The 17,671-nt window shown below is 37.9% G+C and overlaps 2 protein-coding genes and 1 long non-coding RNA gene across 4 annotated transcripts; 2 read left to right on the forward strand and 1 right to left on the reverse strand.

The window, feature by feature from the left end:
* Positions 1-354: 354 nt before the first annotated feature.
* mgst3b (microsomal glutathione S-transferase 3b) lies at positions 355-4,386 on the reverse strand. The gene is made up of 4 exons (XM_079635967.1): positions 3,797-4,386; positions 3,523-3,645; positions 2,375-2,447; positions 355-1,249 (listed from the first exon to the last, which is right to left on the reverse strand). The coding sequence occupies exons 1-4, from the start codon at positions 3,920-3,922 to the stop codon at positions 1,149-1,151; spliced, it is 423 nt and encodes a 140-aa protein (XP_079492093.1). The 5' UTR covers positions 3,923-4,386; the 3' UTR covers positions 355-1,148.
* Positions 4,387-4,565: 179 nt separating this feature from the next.
* On the forward strand, positions 4,566-10,273 carry rsrp1 (arginine/serine-rich protein 1). The gene is made up of 5 exons (XM_079635966.1): positions 4,566-4,702; positions 5,784-6,344; positions 7,686-7,840; positions 9,706-9,789; positions 9,876-10,273. The coding sequence occupies exons 2-5, from the start codon at positions 5,792-5,794 to the stop codon at positions 10,014-10,016; spliced, it is 933 nt and encodes a 310-aa protein (XP_079492092.1). The 5' UTR covers positions 4,566-4,702; positions 5,784-5,791; the 3' UTR covers positions 10,017-10,273.
* Positions 10,274-14,149: 3,876 nt separating this feature from the next.
* On the forward strand, positions 14,150-16,401 carry LOC307010880. 2 transcript variants are annotated; one of them, XR_013800299.1, is made up of 3 exons: positions 14,150-14,220; positions 15,290-15,416; positions 15,527-16,401. It is a non-coding gene; the product is annotated as an uncharacterized lncRNA (long non-coding RNA). The 2 variants fall into 2 exon arrangements; XR_013800300.1 differs by having other exon boundaries at positions 14,165-14,192.
* The last annotated feature ends 1,270 nt before the right edge of the window (positions 16,402-17,671 follow it).

Below are 17,671 nucleotides of genomic sequence, written 5' to 3' on the forward strand. Positions count from 1 at the left end.
GTGAAATGTTTCCATTCAACACACAGACACAAATTTGTAAACACATCAGAAAGTGTGAAGAGAACAGAAAATGGCTCTTTTGCAATATCTATAGAGATACGATTTTCAAACCTGGAAAAACTAAACTAAAATTGTAAAGACAATAAAACTTTTAGCCTTTTCAAACTACGGTAAATTCTTTATAATATCTGTGTTTATAAGTCGTGCTTGCATTACTATTGTTCATAGTGTTTTGATAAAACTCCTAACTCTAAATAATAGACTTGGCCACATTGCTTGTGTGTGATAAATGACATATGTACTGTAGTTTGCTGAGGAGAGGGGTGCTAATGCTTTTCTTATCCATAAGACTTTCTCAAAAAATAACCACACACACACACAAAACCCTGATTTTAAGGAGCCATATGGAGTGATAAAAAATATCATAGTAACCACCCACAACACCATAGTAACGCTCTAGGGTCTGTTTATAAATGATTTAACGCTCCAGTTGTCCTAAAGCCCTGCCATATGCTACTTTAAACATAACCAGAGTGATCAGAATCATGTAATTAAGTTCATTTTCACAAATAAAGGACCTTTTGTAATCTCCTCTCAGTGATATCAGAAATGACAGAGTATGTACCACTGCTAAATCGAGTATGAAGTATGATCATCAGCATACATTTTCTCACCTTAAATCAATCAAGCACTCACACATGTTTATTTGAATCTTACACCAACATTTTATTATTCATTTCTCTGAATCTATTGATATAACATAGGGTGACCAATGACCATACATTCAAAACAGGACGGCCTCTAATTTGCTGCTTATAGTAGTTATTAGTTTTGCAAGTCAAGTTTAGTCACCTTTATTTATATAGCGTTTTTTAGAAAGCAGATTGTTTCAAATCAGCTTTGAAACCCAGGTCGTCTGCACAGAAACACCATCACGAAATGATGAACTGGCCAACCTAATTGAAATCTGAGAAATACAGCATAAAGCTTGAGTATGAAAGTCTAAAATGTTGTTTAAATGTGATTCTTATATTCAATAATTTGTCAAAAATTACAGGATGGAACAATGCAATTTAAAAGCAGAGTAAAAAAGTGAAAGAAGACTACATTAAGTGGCAAGGATTGGTTTTATGTGGTACGTTGTTCCCTTAAAGGACTCTAAGCAGTTTGAGAGCCACAGATATGGAGAGCAGAATGACTCCCAACAGCCCGATGTACCCGTATACACCACGCATCCTCTTAGCAGGCTCTGAAACAGAGAAACAACACTGGTGATGAGGGATAAAACTCATATATATAAAAAAAAAAAAGTCATAATTTTCCAATTGATAACATTGTTTATTATGAAATGCTTTTAATATGCTGATTAATAATGCAAAAGGCGTCAACTTGTCCCAAATCTTTGTTTAGTTAAACGGTCGGAGTCTGTGTGACAGATACAAATAATTGTATTAGCTGCATTATCGTTTTCTGCAGCATTTTAGCAAAAGTATCTATTTTTCTGCTCACCGTATCTACTGTATGTTTCTGCTACTGTTGTTAAAATAAACATGTCATCTACAGCTCTTAAAGGAACACTCCACTTTTTTTGGAAATAGGCTCATTTTCCAACTACTCTAGAGTTAATTAGCTGAGTTTTACCATTTTCGAATCCATTCAGCCGATCTCCGGGTCTGGCGGTAGCACTTTTAGCATAGCTTAGCATAGATAATTGAATCTGATTAGACCGTTAGCATCTCGCTCAAAAAAATGACCAGTGTTCCTTTAATGTGGCGTCTTTAACGGGGGAGAAAAGCAACGCGCATGGAGCAGAAACGGCTTGAATGAAGCGCGTTTGGCTCTAGATAAAAATATTAGCGCCGAAAAATCATTACCATAAATGACCAGAGTGCTTGTGGTGTGAACCTCTCCATTGTTGTTTTGACGCGCTGCTCACTTTAAACTGTAAAAACGGTAAATTGGCGCCAGATGGAACCAAGCCGGTCTGCCATTTGAATACCACTAACTGACCTAAACATTGAAAATATACTGGTGTAACCTCCAAAAAGTTTGCAGACGATGAAGTCTGTCATTTTGTGTAACAGTTTTACAAAAAAATAAAAAATATCTCAATAGAAATTTGATTTATTTAGGCTCTAACACTTTTATTTAACTTCATTTTGGCATCTTGCAAACGTGTACAGCGATTCAAAATGCATGAATATACATGTAATTTAAATCTATAATAATTAAATGCACAAATAAAAGTGATGCTTTTCACATTTGTACTCTGATTCAGAAACGGATGTGAATGTGCTTTTGCACGTGCGATAACTTCTGATAAACATCTGAGAATTACTACAGGCTTCTATTATGTGCATTGTAAAAGACTTACCACCCGTGTAGTAACCCCAGGCATAAGAGAATCTGCTCGTAATCCAGATGACTCCTAACACCGAGGCAACAAGCTGATATGGGAGATAAAACATGCAAGATAAACAAGTGAACTGGGTGAGAGGGTTTTCATGAGAGGAGGAGAGCACATGAAAAGAGACTTATACTTAAAGGTGGGGTATGTAATTCTCTTTTTTGGCCATTTTTTCAAAATCACTTAAAATCCTATTCCTAACCCACTTACAGCCACTGAGTTAGAAGCACTGAAATAAAAATTAAGCAATTTAATCATCTGTGGAGCAGGCAGGACTCAAAAAACTCCAGCCAATCATTTCCAAGACCACCTAGAATCATTGGACAGTAAGTGCGTCAATCAATCGGTCGTACCATTGATTGGTCCATGTTCTTTGAATGGGTGGAGTCAAAGGAAAGAAGGTAGGACCATTTGAGTTGTGTATTTTCAAAATCTACTGGCCGTTTTGCAAATCACATACCCCACCTTTAACAGAGATTTACAGTGCACTTTACACACTTCCTTCTGCTACACCCTTGATAAAGGCCAAGTGTTTTGATCAAAGGCACAATGATGATAGATTATAAACGTGAGGAGTTTAAACAAATAACATTTCAGTTACAAGCCCAATTTAGTGTGAACTTGAGTTGGCTACCTCCACTTTAAACTGGATTTTGAATTGGAATAGCAGGAAGAGGAATTTCCTGAATTACGATTCAAAGAAATTGTATAAACTCACAAACAAATATTTCAACAAAACATGATTCATTTAGACTAATTCTGCTTATTTCTTCTCTGATATGCAAGTTTTGTATTGCTCCAAACTGAGTTCAATACTGTCAACACAATAACCTCATCAAAACAGATTTAACAAAATTGCCCACCAGAATGTTTGAGATGACATAATAATTTGAGGCATTCTGCAACATTAATGTTCTTCACAAATTCTTTAAAATGTATTTTTTTAAATGTCATGTCATGTTTCAGGAAATACCCCATGTGCTATATGCTAACATTTTATAAGTAATTTAAACTGAACACATTAAATGCAATATTTAAAAAAAAATCTGATTTTCAGCAGTTGTATGGGTTTGTTTGAATTTGCATAATAAATGGTCCACATGTCTGATACTCACAGGATACTCTAATGCGGCAATAGTCTGGAAGACCAGCCACTGTGGATACACCTCCAGTGTGTTCTGGTGCGCTCTCTGAATACAGTTGAAAAGTGGCTCCTTGTCACTGTACATAGTGGGATACTGTACACAAAACACGAGCGCAGAAAAACACATTAAACCAACGCATCTGTCATTCATTAAACATGCATAAATCTGAAATCAACGTTAACTACGCATCAGTATAAGTTTGGGCAATCTAATAGTATGCATTGCATGTGAAGCCTTATCCTACCTTTACCGCATACTTCTTTCTTGCAGCACCAACTTGTATCCCGAGATAGGCTAACATGACAAAACTATACAAATATGTAAAAATCGCATAGCCAAAGTTGCCCGGAAGCACGTTCTCAATCGCCATTTTCAAATGCAATTGTCGGACCTGTCTCCTCAAACACGACAAGATGTTCTCCTTTTATTTGAGGTGGGAAAAAGTGCTCTATCATGCAGCTCACACGTAACCGTGAGTTATTTGTGTTAAAGGCGATTGCCCTGGAGCAGCAGGTAAATCTCGCGATAAAACACGAGCTCTCGAGAGATAATTTAATTTAACGTTACTTATGAATTTATTTATTTTAAAAAACGACAAAAAACACTATATATATGAATGAAAGTATTTCCTAACCACAGTATTTCCTACTCAAGTCTTAATCTACTCAAGTGTGATAAAATAAATACTTAAATGTTTTTTTACGGATGTTTTCTTTCCACTTTTCTGAAAGAAGAATAAACCAAAATCTCACTAAAGTAAAAAAATAAATTAAAAAAAAATATATATTATTATGTCTATGGATTTTCCAAGTGGTGCTTCTCGAAATTTCCAAATCCCCGATGACGTCAGTGGGTTTCGTTTGAATAATAAAAAAAACGGTCTCTCTGCACACGAGCCACTTCACGCTGAACCACTCGCGAGAAATCGTCTACGGTTGATACATCCAGATCCTTTGTTTCGAGAAATTGCCCTTTCACTGAAAAGGACACATACGAGGGAATAAACATTTGTTTATTTCACAGTTTTTTGTGTTAGAGTTTAAATTATCTCAGTTTTGAACTCGTTCGAGGCGTATCGCGTGATATAACGTTACCTAACGTAAAGGGTTTTCCTCATATAGTCTTACTGTTGGATCAAGTCATTTTGACGGTAAGTCACAGCTAAATGTTGCTTATAGCATATCTATTTAATTAATGCTATTTATTCAAAGCACTTCAACAAAAAAAACGTTGGTTTTCAGTTCAATATTAACGTTGGTTTTCAGTTTCTTACGGAATGTTCTAGATTCGAGATTGTGTAATTTGATTGACAGGAGGGGGCGGCGATATCACCTGACCTACTTTCAGTTCCAGAACATTCTCATTCGACGTTGATGATTAACGTTACGGATTTCTTTGTTGTCGTCGTCAACTTTTATTAGAAAATAAGTGTCCTATATTATGATTTGAATATAAGTTTAACGAATATATATCACCTCACCATACGACCCAGTTGATAAGTCACATAAAGACAATTATTTTGTATGATACGTTTTCTGAAGTAAGCATAATGTTACATTTCCAAAAAAAAAATCTGAACATTAAAGTTAACGTTAGATAAAGCCAGGTTCGCAATTCTTGTTTCATTTTGCTGAGTTGAATGGTTTTAGAGAGGCGATTTTGTAGGTTTTATTTTTCGAATCTTTCTTTTTTCTTTAGAGGTTTACATTTTGCTGTCAACAGCCAGAAGAAAATAACCTTTTTTTTTTCTTTTTTTTTTTTGTGTGGAATAAATGCTATATAAACCAGGCAAATTATATTTGAACAAACCACTCTGTAAAAACCTTCAGAGAGAGAGAGAGAGAGAGAGAAAGTGTGTGTGTGTGTGTTGACGTGTATTGTAACTGAAATCTACAGACACAAATAGATGAAGTGTTTTTTTTTTTTCTTTCACTTGTTATGGAAACAAAATAAACCATAATCTCACCAAAAGTGATCAGAATCCATCCATTCTGCTGAATAGTTTTCTACAAATTATCTTTTTTTTCTTTCTTTTTTTACATGCATCATAAAAACATGGGAAAAGCAGGACATTTTAAACTTGTGATTTCCAGGTTGGGGGAAAAAATCATGGTTTCAGGGTGAACCAAATTCACATGCAGATTATGCAAAATTGAGCATTCATCACTGAATGTGAACTGATTGATTTACCTGTTAGTTCATGAGTAATGTCTAATGCTTTGTGTTTGTAGGTTTGATCATGAAGCAGGAAGCCAGCCCACGGCGTGAGCGTGTGAAGTCCATCTTTGATCAGGAAGCTCCATCGGGTCGCAGCTCCTCTCGCTCCAGCATCAGCAGCGACAGCTCATACTCCAGCAGCAGAGGAAGCCGTTCCTCCTCTCGCAGGTCACGGAGCTCATCCTCCGACAGTGACTCTTCCTCACGCTCCCGTTCCCATTCCCGCTCCCGTTCTCGCTCTCATCCGCGCTGCTCGGGCCGCTCGCGCTGCCGCCACACACACCATTCTCCTCCTCGCCGCTACCGTGCTCGCTCTCGCTCATACAGCCCTACTCCCCAGGGTTCCTCCCGCAGACGCTACCATCGCCACAGTCCTTCTCCATCTCCCTACAGATACTCCAGACGCTCCAGGCGTTCCCGATCCCGCTCTCGCAGCCGTTCTCCAGTCTACTGGAGGGGAAGTAGGTTTGTGGGGCGGTACCGGTGCCGTTTCTCCCGCTCACCCAAGAACTCCAGAGCCAACAGAAGCCGGTCTCGCAGCCGTGAACGCTCTGCCATCCGCCTAAGCCTTGAGGGTAAGATCAGCTTCACATCTTTTTGGAATATGCTACATGGAAAATAAAATTTAGCAATGATGCATTTGGTGACCACAGCTGTTAATATCCTAAATATCAGTCTGTTCCATTTAGTTTTAGAACACTTGGAATGCACTGTGTGAGTCGTATGGATGATCCTTTAAAATAATAATGGTAGTAATAGAGCATCACAGTCCCGCCCACAGCCGGTGCCGGAAGTAAGAATTCAATACAATTTCTCCATTGACAGTTGGGGTATAAGCCATAAAAACGTAACCATACATGGTAGACTTAAAACCAGCTACGGCTGTACTAAGCGATTGTATATGCTCATATAAACGCCAAAAGTTCATGGGGCACTAACCTTGTTTTGAGATAAATGCCTTTTATTCGCGATGTCTTCGATAAGTACTTCATTACCCAAAATACTGAACAATCCCACAATCCCACAGTGATGCATCTGATTGGTTGAAGTCATGTAAACCCCGCGAAGGTCCGTGAAAAAACAGAGCGTTGCCATGGAAGCAGGATTCTAACCGTAGAGACGGAACAGACTGTTTTCTTTAGCGGAAGCCATATAAATAGTTTTTAAATCATTAAATTCCTTTTTAAAATAATATTTTGTGTCAAATTATTGATTTATTTGGTAAGGCTCTTTCGCAGTTATGGCTTCAGTCGACTTCAGTGAGGCGCAGTGGTTTATGGGATGAGTAGTGTAGTTCCTTCGCTCGGAAATGAAAATATGTACACAGTCTTGTACCTTTGCCTTTTTTTGGATTTTCTCTTAGTTTTTTCACTCGAAATGATATGTTGTATGCTTATGAGTTCAGCCGTAGCTGATTATCCTCAGACATGCTCTAAAACTCTTTAGATACGGATTTTTCCAAAAGTCAATGGGAGAAATTAATGGGAAATTTACTTCCGGCACCAAAGCTCTCTGGGGCTGTGGGCGGGACTGTGATGCTCTATAATAATTATAATATAAATAAGTTTTAATTATTCTGTATACTTTTTAAATATTTTATTTTTTGTATAATAGTAATAATTATAATTCTATATTTATAATCTGTTTATATATATATATATATATATATATATATATATATATATATATATATATATATATATATATATATATAATAGTACTTATGTAAACTTATAAAATATTTTAAATGCTTAAAAAAATAACTAGTAATTATTATTAAAAATGAACTTCTATGAAAATAAGTTTTAATCTTATAAAATGTTGCTTCTTTAGTTGATGTCTCTTTAAACATGTAAAGATGGTTTAGGTATCTTATTGAATACCTTATTTATAATATACTTATTAATCTCCCACAGAGAAGAAGTATCTGTTGGAGGTCGCCAAAGCAAATGCTGCCAGGATTCTGGGAGTGCAGAACTTAGAGCTGCCAGCTAGTCTGAAGGAGGAGGAGGAGAAGAGGAGATCGTCATCAGATAAAGAGGACCTGGCACCACAGAAGACTCTAGCACAGGTGAGCCTCACACACACACACACACACACGACTGCAGACGTGTGACTAACACACACATACAGTGTTTGTTAGAATTCTGTAATGTTGCATGAGCGTCCCGAACGGAATTTCTCCAGTAAGATTCTCATCTGTACTTTGTTAAATCTGATCTTGGGACGTTGACTAACCCATTGAAACGCGTCTTTTTAAACTGTGATTGCGCGCTGTACTTACCCAACCTGGGTCACCATGTAATCTGTCTCCTCAGACATGAATGATTTTGCCTGATGGATATAATGGAATGATGAACAGCTCATGTCCGGATTAGGTAACGGTACACGTTAAAGAGTATGTACTACTGTGCGTGTGAGTGTGTATGTGTGTGTGAATGAATGAGCTCATGGCTATTATTCCTCTCACTGTATTGAGGAGCTGCATTTAGCTTCAATTGCATTGTTGTTGTTTTTTTGTATCGTTTCTGTTCCTGTAGAGCTGAAACTCCTCCACCCTTTGGACAAAGAGGGAGAGAGGGGGAGGTCACATGACTTGAATGACACCAGCTTTAAGTCTTATATGCACAACTGCGAAGGTTAAGTAACCGTGTATGATGTCAGCGGTAGCCTTGTGTTGAACAAAAACAGACCACATGCATTAGATTGACTTTCAGCCACACAACACATGTACAAAAAGTTTGTGGTCAGTAGAATGTTTTTTCTTCTTCTTCGAAGAACTACTTTTATTTAGCAAGGATGGATTAAATTGATCAGTAAAGACATTTTATAATGTTACAAAAGATTTCTAATTCAAGTAATTGCTGTTCTTTTTAACTTTCTATGTATCAAAGAGTCTTGAAAAAATGCATCACGGTTTCCACAAAAATATTAAGCAGCACAACATTGATAATAACCAGAAATGTTTCTTGAGAACCTAATCATCACAGGAATAAATTACTTTATATTAGAAGAATAGAAAGCAATAATTAAATTTTTTTTTTATTTCACAATATTACTATTTTTTTATTATCAAAATAAACGTAGCCTTATTGAGACTTTTCAAAAACATTTAAAATATCTTACCGACCCCAAACTTTTGAACAGAAGTGTACTTTACCGCTGTTAGAACTACAGGAAATGACTTATTTGTTGATGGTTGAACTGGGTTGTCATTTTCCAGAATCTTCCTCTGTTCACTGTGCGTGAAGACCAGACAGAGCTCATTCAACGGTGATGGATGGGGGTTTGGAAATATATACTCTCATAATTTAATTATTTTTGGCTTTGTTCATAAGCAGTAAAAATCCAAATTATTATTAATAATTTTTTTACCAATTCAGAGCCGTTTAGTGGCTTGTATAATGCAAAAAAGTGTAGTAATAAATCATCCATTTTTACATAGGCATCAATGTGTAAAATGTAACTTTTTGTTTTTGTTTGCTTTTTGGCTTTATTCAGTTTTTTATAATTTATTTATTCACATGAAGTGTGAAAAACTGAACCACTTCACACCCTGTGGATGCATTATTTTTGTAAATCGCGATGTTGTAGCATTAATTTTATTACTTGCAAAATGACTAGGCCTATGCAGATTTATGAAACATTCATTGGAAATGGGTGCAGTGTGAACAAAGCCTTGTGTATAGATTTTCATTTTTGCTTGTAAAAATACTATTGAAAATGTAAACGGGTATTACGCCATGATGAATTGTGTTTTTGATGTCAGAGTGATTAGAAGGGCAGCACTTGCATTACAGTGTCTTCAGTTTGCTGCTTTTGCATGACTTGAGCCCAGGGCGTCTCATTTAGAACTGAAAATCATGACACTGAAGTGAGGTTTATATCAAGACGACAGTGTGGTCAATATCCTTTTCCCTTTTTCTTTGCCTTTAGGTAAACGGTGTTGCCACTGATGATGGTGAGGCAGAGACTTCTCAGACATCCCCCAAGACGAAGCCAATTACCTTCAGCCTCAATGTAAGTTCATAAAACCTTAGACAAAAATTATGATTGTTAGAACATACTGAAATATTGAAGTTGATCACACCTCTTTATACTTACAGAATACCGTTGCCAAACCTTCAAACAGCCCGACGCTTCATGACAGTAAGGTAACATCAAGAGCCGACAGTGTGGCGGACAGGAAGCCATATGGACAGTGGGTCCCCTTCGGCAAATACTCTTCTAAAAATAATAAACGCTGAGATTCGACAAAGGTGTAAAAAGACTGTAAATATTGTAAATAGTTTGTGTAGTGAACACTTGGGTCGGGGTGGGTAAGTTGGGAATTGGGAGCATCCGAATTCATCATAAATGTTTTCTTTCAGATATAAAGTTGGTTTTATTGGAAGAAGGCAAGATGTCAAACAGGTGGGAAATATTGTGTACATATTGGTGTTTTTGTGGTGTACTGTGGATGTTTCTGAATAAAGAATGCAAAAAATCCTGGTGTGCAATTTGTTTTTCTTTTCTTTTTTTCAGAAATTGTAATAAATTTGACCGTAGGTTATAAATGACTTTCCAATTTAGTTGAAAGTTACAGTTAAAAACATCAATACACTCCTGACATGTAAAATGGAGATGCATTTTGACCTGATACAAATGCCCATATTTGCTCAGAAAGATAAATCATTATTAATATCACCTGGTACAGAATTGCTCACTCACTTGCTTTTAGCACAAAGTTTAGATCCATATTCCATAATATAGATAAATGCAGGGTAAGTGACTCGGACAAAACTCAACATGTTTGAAGTCATTTTACACCAAAATGTAAGTATATATTATACATGATTTATAAGAACATGAAGGCTATTGTTAGACTTGATATTGATTTCAAGCACATTTCGAATGACATTTTTTTAAATTTTCAAATCATATATATTCTAGAGTGAAATGTGACCTGTACATATTTTTGTAGGATTAACTCCCAGTTAAGCATGCTTAGTATCTTAATGTTTGCAATATGAAGAGGGTATTTTGCTGGAAGAGAAAGATCTAATCCATGAAAATGATCATGATCTTCATGTTCTGAACTCTGGGTGGCGCTGTTGCACTTGCAAATTAGTTGTTGATGAGGCATCAAACATCAAAACATTGGAAAGGTTTCCCCAAAAATATTTTACAGTAGTTATTACAAATCAGAATTACATTACATAATTGCTCATGAAATAAGAGTAAAACGATGTTAGACTGTTCCCACACACACACAAAACCAGTAGCCAACGAGCTAAATATGCATGACATGAAAACTAAATTACCGAGTCAAAGCAAGTTGTTTGATGAGCATCCCAACTAGACCAACAGCAACTTTCACACAATTAAAACAATCACCGCTTGGTGACACTAATAGCACAGAAAACAGCGGCCCCTCGTTTTTATCCTTAAACTGACACATCAAGTCGTTCAATCAAACTGTCATTTGCTGGCACAGAAAGAGCAGTGTTTGATGTGTGTCGGCACGTTGTCTCGAGACCGAGGAATCTCGCTCATTCCCACCCACACTCTTCCCTCAGGTGATTGGTGGTTTTAATTAATGATTTTAGTCTGATAAATTGCGGTGTAATAAGACTTCTGTACATGATCCAGTAGTTGTCTTAAGCACACAGTGTCTACAGAGAAGCTTGGTTTGGCACGGGCACGAGTCAAGGTCTCGGTTTCTCCCCCTGTCGTCTCTGTAGGCCTGTGTGTTGTAGCCTGTTTTCTGAGAGCTCGTGCCATAACGCGTATTGTTGTGCTGCTCTTTTCAACATGTTCACTCTTGACTCCACATGGCATCACCTCTGAAGAAGACCTGATGATTTTTTGTGCAATTGTTATAGTTTGAACGAAGGAGGGAGGATTGTAAATACCACACGCCTTTTATCTTATGCCTATAAACTGATGGTGATAAACTATTACCTCCAAGTCTCTTCTAGATGTGAGCATATGCAGGTTTGCATGAGCACGTCTGTTTACTCTCCACCCTAATGCAGAGAATATAAAACGTTTCATAAACTCACTGGGCTGGCGGTGATTATGTGACAGTTGTTTGTGCACGAATAAATTGAAGTTAGCGTTGCGCAACTCGCCGCAGACTCTGATGAAGCATGTTTTGGAGCACAGGAAGAGACATTATCGTTCTGAAGGATCTGTGTCTTTTGTTTTCGCTGTGTGCTGATAAGATCGGAATGAAGCATCTCTCAGACATTCACTGACACACGGCGTTCCACAGGTGTCTAGCTAATATATATGCAAATGCAAGAAGAAAACAGACTAGTTGGGAATACTTGAAATCGTTGCAAGCAGATTTATCACATGAGACCTGTGAATTTACATTTGAAGTCGACATGGAGTCGAAATCAACACTTTTTACTTCAGTTAAAGCAATTTAATGCTCTTTTTATTGTGCATGATTCATCAGAGCACATTGTTCTAATCTAAAGTTATTTCCAAATGCTGAAATTACTTTTCTTTTCAGCAGTCAGTCGCCAATCCCTCTTAATATCAATCCCTTCCAACAACCGCCTGAATGCATTCTTTTGTAACGGCCACTTTCCCCAATCCAATCAATATCTGATGGATACAATTAAGTCCTGAACTTTTTGAATGTCCTGTTTCTCATGTGAACTCATTTTAGACTTAATACATTACAGTATTAAATTAAACATATAGTTTTGGGATGCACAATATATCAGTATCTCATTGTTTATTGGGCAATCTGTTTAAGGCTCACTATGCAAGATTTGTACCTTAATAACAGCTTCGAAGTAATTTCGATAGTAAACGAACTCGTAGTAGGGCGAATCATCCCGATAGCAAAGCGGAGGGGGGAGGGGGAGGGTGACGCTGCTGGCAAAACCAGCAATGCAGGTTTGAGAGGTGGCGCCCTGCCAAATCTTGTGAGAACCACGACTTGCTTTACGGCACAACATATACAATTATGCAGTAGCCTAATATTTGTATGTAATCGTGAAACATTACCTGGTCAGTAGACATCTTTGGAGTCTATCTGTGCCTGTTTGATGTCTGACGCTTCCGACGATACAGGGGGGAGGGGATCAGGCCGTGAGTGCAGAGACGGCTCTGCGAGAGTGGTATTTACAACAGTTACATTAAATACAAGTACTCCACAGCGACTCTAGGGGTCGCTGTTTGACAAAAACAGAAATCTTGCATAGTGTGCCTTTAATATTATTATATATTGTACTATTTATTTAATTGTAAATGCTCATTTCCTCTGTTTTTATATTTAGATTATCTTTGCCATCATCTAATGCCGTTTGGGGTCGTCGGTAAGATTCTTTAATGGTTTTGAAAGAAGTCTCATTTTTTTCACCAAGGCTGCATTTTTAAAAAATAAAAAAAATGCGTCGTCATCAGCGCTGTAGACATAGTTACCGGGCGCCACAAACAAACAGCATTCATCTTTCACAGTTCCTCCTGAATCAAAACAACCAGCTTATGCTGTGTTCACACCATGTCCTAACCGTAATTACGAGATGGCAACCCATGACGTTCTTCCCTGGAGCTGTTCACGTCCTCAGACTCTTATTGTAATATTATTGTAATGTTATGTGCTTTGAGACATGAGGTAGTTTAACGTCGTCTCTCTCGTGATGCTTTGCGCGTCATGCGTTTTAAAGGAAGTGTGGCTTTAGATACGCTCTGAACGGAAGGTGGGATCTCACGCTTTATAACACTAGCTCGGTATTGCTAGCCTCTCCGAAATTGCCTACCCTACCTTTAAGACATTTTCAATCAGCGAAATGGTGTATTTCAGAGTGAAACATGATCAATGAGATGGGGTAAGGTGAGACTTGATGTCCTTCAGGAATTAATTAGATCATGTAAAGCAGTCAATACATCATGATCGACCAAACAGATCAAAGTGTGAATAGCATCACAGTGTTTATGAAAATCACTTATTTATAGATGTCCCGTTATTAAGTATTTTAGCATGAAAAAAATTACTCACTTTAAAATTAAAGGCAATTTTCAGAGCGGCTAGCAATAGCAAGCTAGCTTTGAGAGAATGAGATCCCACCCACCCAGTGTCTCCAAAGCCACACCTGCTTCAAAACACATGAATGCGTACAGCAGTTTGAAGTCTCAAGAGGCGCCGTTAAACTGTTCACACCAAGGACTATATAACTATAAAGATAACGATAAAGATATAGTTCTAAAAATGGTTAAAGTCAATATATTAAAGAACAGCAGAGTTCACACCACAACTATAACGATAAAGATATGAGGAACAATATCGTTGGGATCACTTTCAAAACGATTTTATTCCAGTCGTTGAACAATAAAACACTGACAGCCAATCAGAATCCACTCGAATTTAATGGGCTCGCGCTTTTAAAATGGCTGACGACATTGTGAAGAGGTTAATCGCCGAGGTACAGAAAAATCCAATAACTTGTCGAGGTACAGACAAGTTAAGCCCCTTTTCAAGACAATAGATATGAAAAACAACCGTTTATACCCTCTGAGTAAATGGTGAGAAGTATTACCTCGGGTATCCAGCGCTCGTTTCGACAACATTGTCTTGCTTCCTTTGAAGTTGCGGTGGAAAAGACGAGGTGTTGTTTTTATTCCACTATATTGACTACGTCAGCTAAATTCACTGTTAGATTATTAGATAGACTAACTAGCTTCACTCAAAACATAGCATGCTGAGGACATCCGCTGATTAAAGCCGTGTAAATGCAACAAGAACACTAAAAGTTCAATGACGTTATAAATATTTTTAAACTGCAGCGTGCGAGCTTATAATAAACTGACCGTTATTCGTTGGTGTGAACGCAAATAGTTATCGATATTATCATTCATATAGTTATCATTGGATTCGAACCGAATTCAATGATTGGACAAATATTTTAAGGTCCTGATATATATACACATTTAGACCACTTAACTTAGTGATTGCTATCAGGATTGAAGAGACTTTCAACTAGCATAACAAAAAATGTTTCTGGAACAAATCGCTTACCCTGCATTTAGACAAAACTGCATGCATTTTGCGAAAGAACATTGTTTAACTTAATTTCCTTAAATTTATTTAATCAGCCAGTGGTCAACATAATTTCAAGACTCACCAACACTAAAGCATTTAGTTCTATAAACTACACCCATGAATAGACACAGAAGGCTACCTGAAAATAAATTTGAATAAAAAATTCCATTAATAAATTAATGAAACGACCCTTCACAATAGACAATGCTTTACAATGAACTCTAGAGAACTACATATGGCAGTTTATCTGTTCAATAAAATCTATATTTATGGATATGATGACTGACAAGACACACATGGACAAGTGATGAATTTCCTGCGAAAACCACTCAAATATAAACAATTATAATAAGCTTATCGTAGTAAATGAGGGTAAGAAAAAACATGTTTTGGAAGAATAATGATGTGTTGGCTCATTTAAATGTTCATTTTGAAGAAAAAAAGTTACATGATATTACTTTAATCATATTTTCAATGCAGAATTAGCATTTGCCAGATGAAGTAATCTCGCATGAGGTTTATTCTCCTCAGTACGTCAGCTGTGCCATGATCCTACAGCTGTTCCTGATCACAGATCAGATGTCCCGCCGCCTCAGGGATGGACACGGTAATTATGGATGAAGTAAAAATCGGAATACGGATCACTTGATAAGAGATGCACTCAAATCAAAGGTGCGCACATACAAAGATCCGTGTGACTCTTTTCTATTCACACAGATTTCCAGCTATTCCTCACTCGTTCTGATGTGCACTTGCAGTTTGCCAACGGGAGACACCACAGGCCTCGAGTCTGGAAAGCCCTGGCACAGTCACAGAGGAGTCCTGATGAGCACAGAGAGAAATACAGTTGGGGGAAAAAAAGTATATAAAGATGCAGATAAAGAAAGCCATTGTTCGCCACACACAAGACGCCTTTTCATTTCAGTTTGAGAAAAATGGTACATGTAAGCCCTCGCAGGCAAACTGTATTTGATGTTTAATTCGCTTTCTGTGATGCCACGGATGCCAGGCGGTTATTTGCGCTCATCACATGAGTGTAATCTCCCGGCGCCTACACACTGATTTTCTCCCGAAACATCCATCATTATCACACAAGTCTGCAAAGGAAACTCATTCAGTATCCATCAATCTCCGGCACTCAGACAGGCCTGAAAACTACTGAAATAATTGAATCAGTCTCATCTGCATTTCGCTTAAAAGAATCATTCAATTGATCCTTAAACTCTTATATGAAAGTGAAACAGCTCTATAAAGAAGTGGACTAAGGAAGTCTACAGGCGTACATAATACCTGGAGGCTGAAGAACAGGTAGTTTTGAGCCAATCACTCCATCACATCGTGAGCCCAAGTTGATCGTGGAGACCATTCCCAGATTTGTCACTTGTCCGAGCAGGATTCGAACCGGGGTCTCTGGCGTGGGAGGCGGGCGCTAGAAACAGCAGCTGCTAGCATCAGTCGCTAGCGCCTCTTGAGGCCAGGGGAGTGAGGTTTACACACACAGCTCTTACTAGCCTACGTCAGTTGCACTCACTTCCACCCGGGTCACGGCACCATATGTAACCAGTCCTAGTCGACCCACTCCGAGCGGGATTCCGAACCCGAGGGAGCGCAAACAACAAGGGTGCTTAAAGGACAAGTTCGGTATTTTACACTTAAAGCCCTGTTTACAGATCGTATCTGATGAAATAGAACGGTTAAGATTAAAATTTGGACACATGCTGCTGTCGCGAGAATTTTAGGTTTATTTAGGACCTATTTTGCCAAACGTGTCACACCCGTGATTCTTCCGTTGAGAGCTTGAATAATAGACACTCAAGCGGCGGAGTAATACCGCACCTCACACAGCACATTCAATACAAGTCATGGAGTTGGACAAAAACTACGATAAAACCTGTTGGAATGCATCTTTTTCAGCGATTTTTTTGGGGACCGTATCAGTGAACACCCCTGACCACTCGGTGAGTTTCACGTCTTTGTAAACGAAAGTTTAATGTGTTTTAGGAAGGAATCTTCCAGTGGCCATAGACAACCATTGTGGGGGTGAGGGGGGAAAGCGATATAAACCTAAAATTCTCGCGACAGCAGCATCTGTCCAAAGTTTAATCTTAACCGTTCTATTTCATCAGATACGATCTGTAAACAGGGCTTTAAGTGTAAAATACCGAACTTGTCCTTTAAGACCGCAGCCTCTAACGTCAGTTGCTAGCGTGCCTTTTGAGGCCAGGGGAGTGAGGTTTACACGCACAGTTCTTACTGGCCGATGTACGTTACACTCACCACCCCCCTAAACCTCACTCCCATCCGGGTCACGGCACCAAATGTAACCAGCCCTATTGACCCGCTCCGAGCGGGACTCGAACCTGCGGCTCCAGAGTGGGAGCACACTAAACACAATCTATAAATGTTACATGTGAGTTTACGCAGATCAAATGCTATCTAGTAATATTTTTACTGTGGCACAGCCAGAAATATCAGTTCCTATAGTATACTGCACACAAGAAGTGGGACATTGCATACATTGTTGTCACTCAACTCACTACACTGCATGTTCAGCGGGTGTTGTCTACTTACGGTCTCAGAAATAAAACCCTCATTTTACATTTATATTACATTTTACAAATCAGCATATTAGAATGATTTCTGAAGGATCGTGACACTGAAGACTGGATTAATGATGCTGAAAATACACAGGAATAAATTTAATTTGACAATTTTTTAAAATAGAAAACAGTTATTTTAAATTGTAATAATATTTCACAATTTTCCTGTTTTTGTTTTTATCAAATAAATTAAGCCTTAGTGAGCATAACAGACTTTCAAAAACATAAAAAAAAACTTACTGATCCCAATCTTTTTGAATGG

The sequence above is a fragment of the Phoxinus phoxinus genome (genome assembly GCF_949152265.1).
Source record: "Phoxinus phoxinus genome assembly, chromosome: 14".
In the NCBI taxonomy this organism is placed as follows: domain Eukaryota; kingdom Metazoa; phylum Chordata; class Actinopteri; order Cypriniformes; family Leuciscidae; genus Phoxinus; species Phoxinus phoxinus.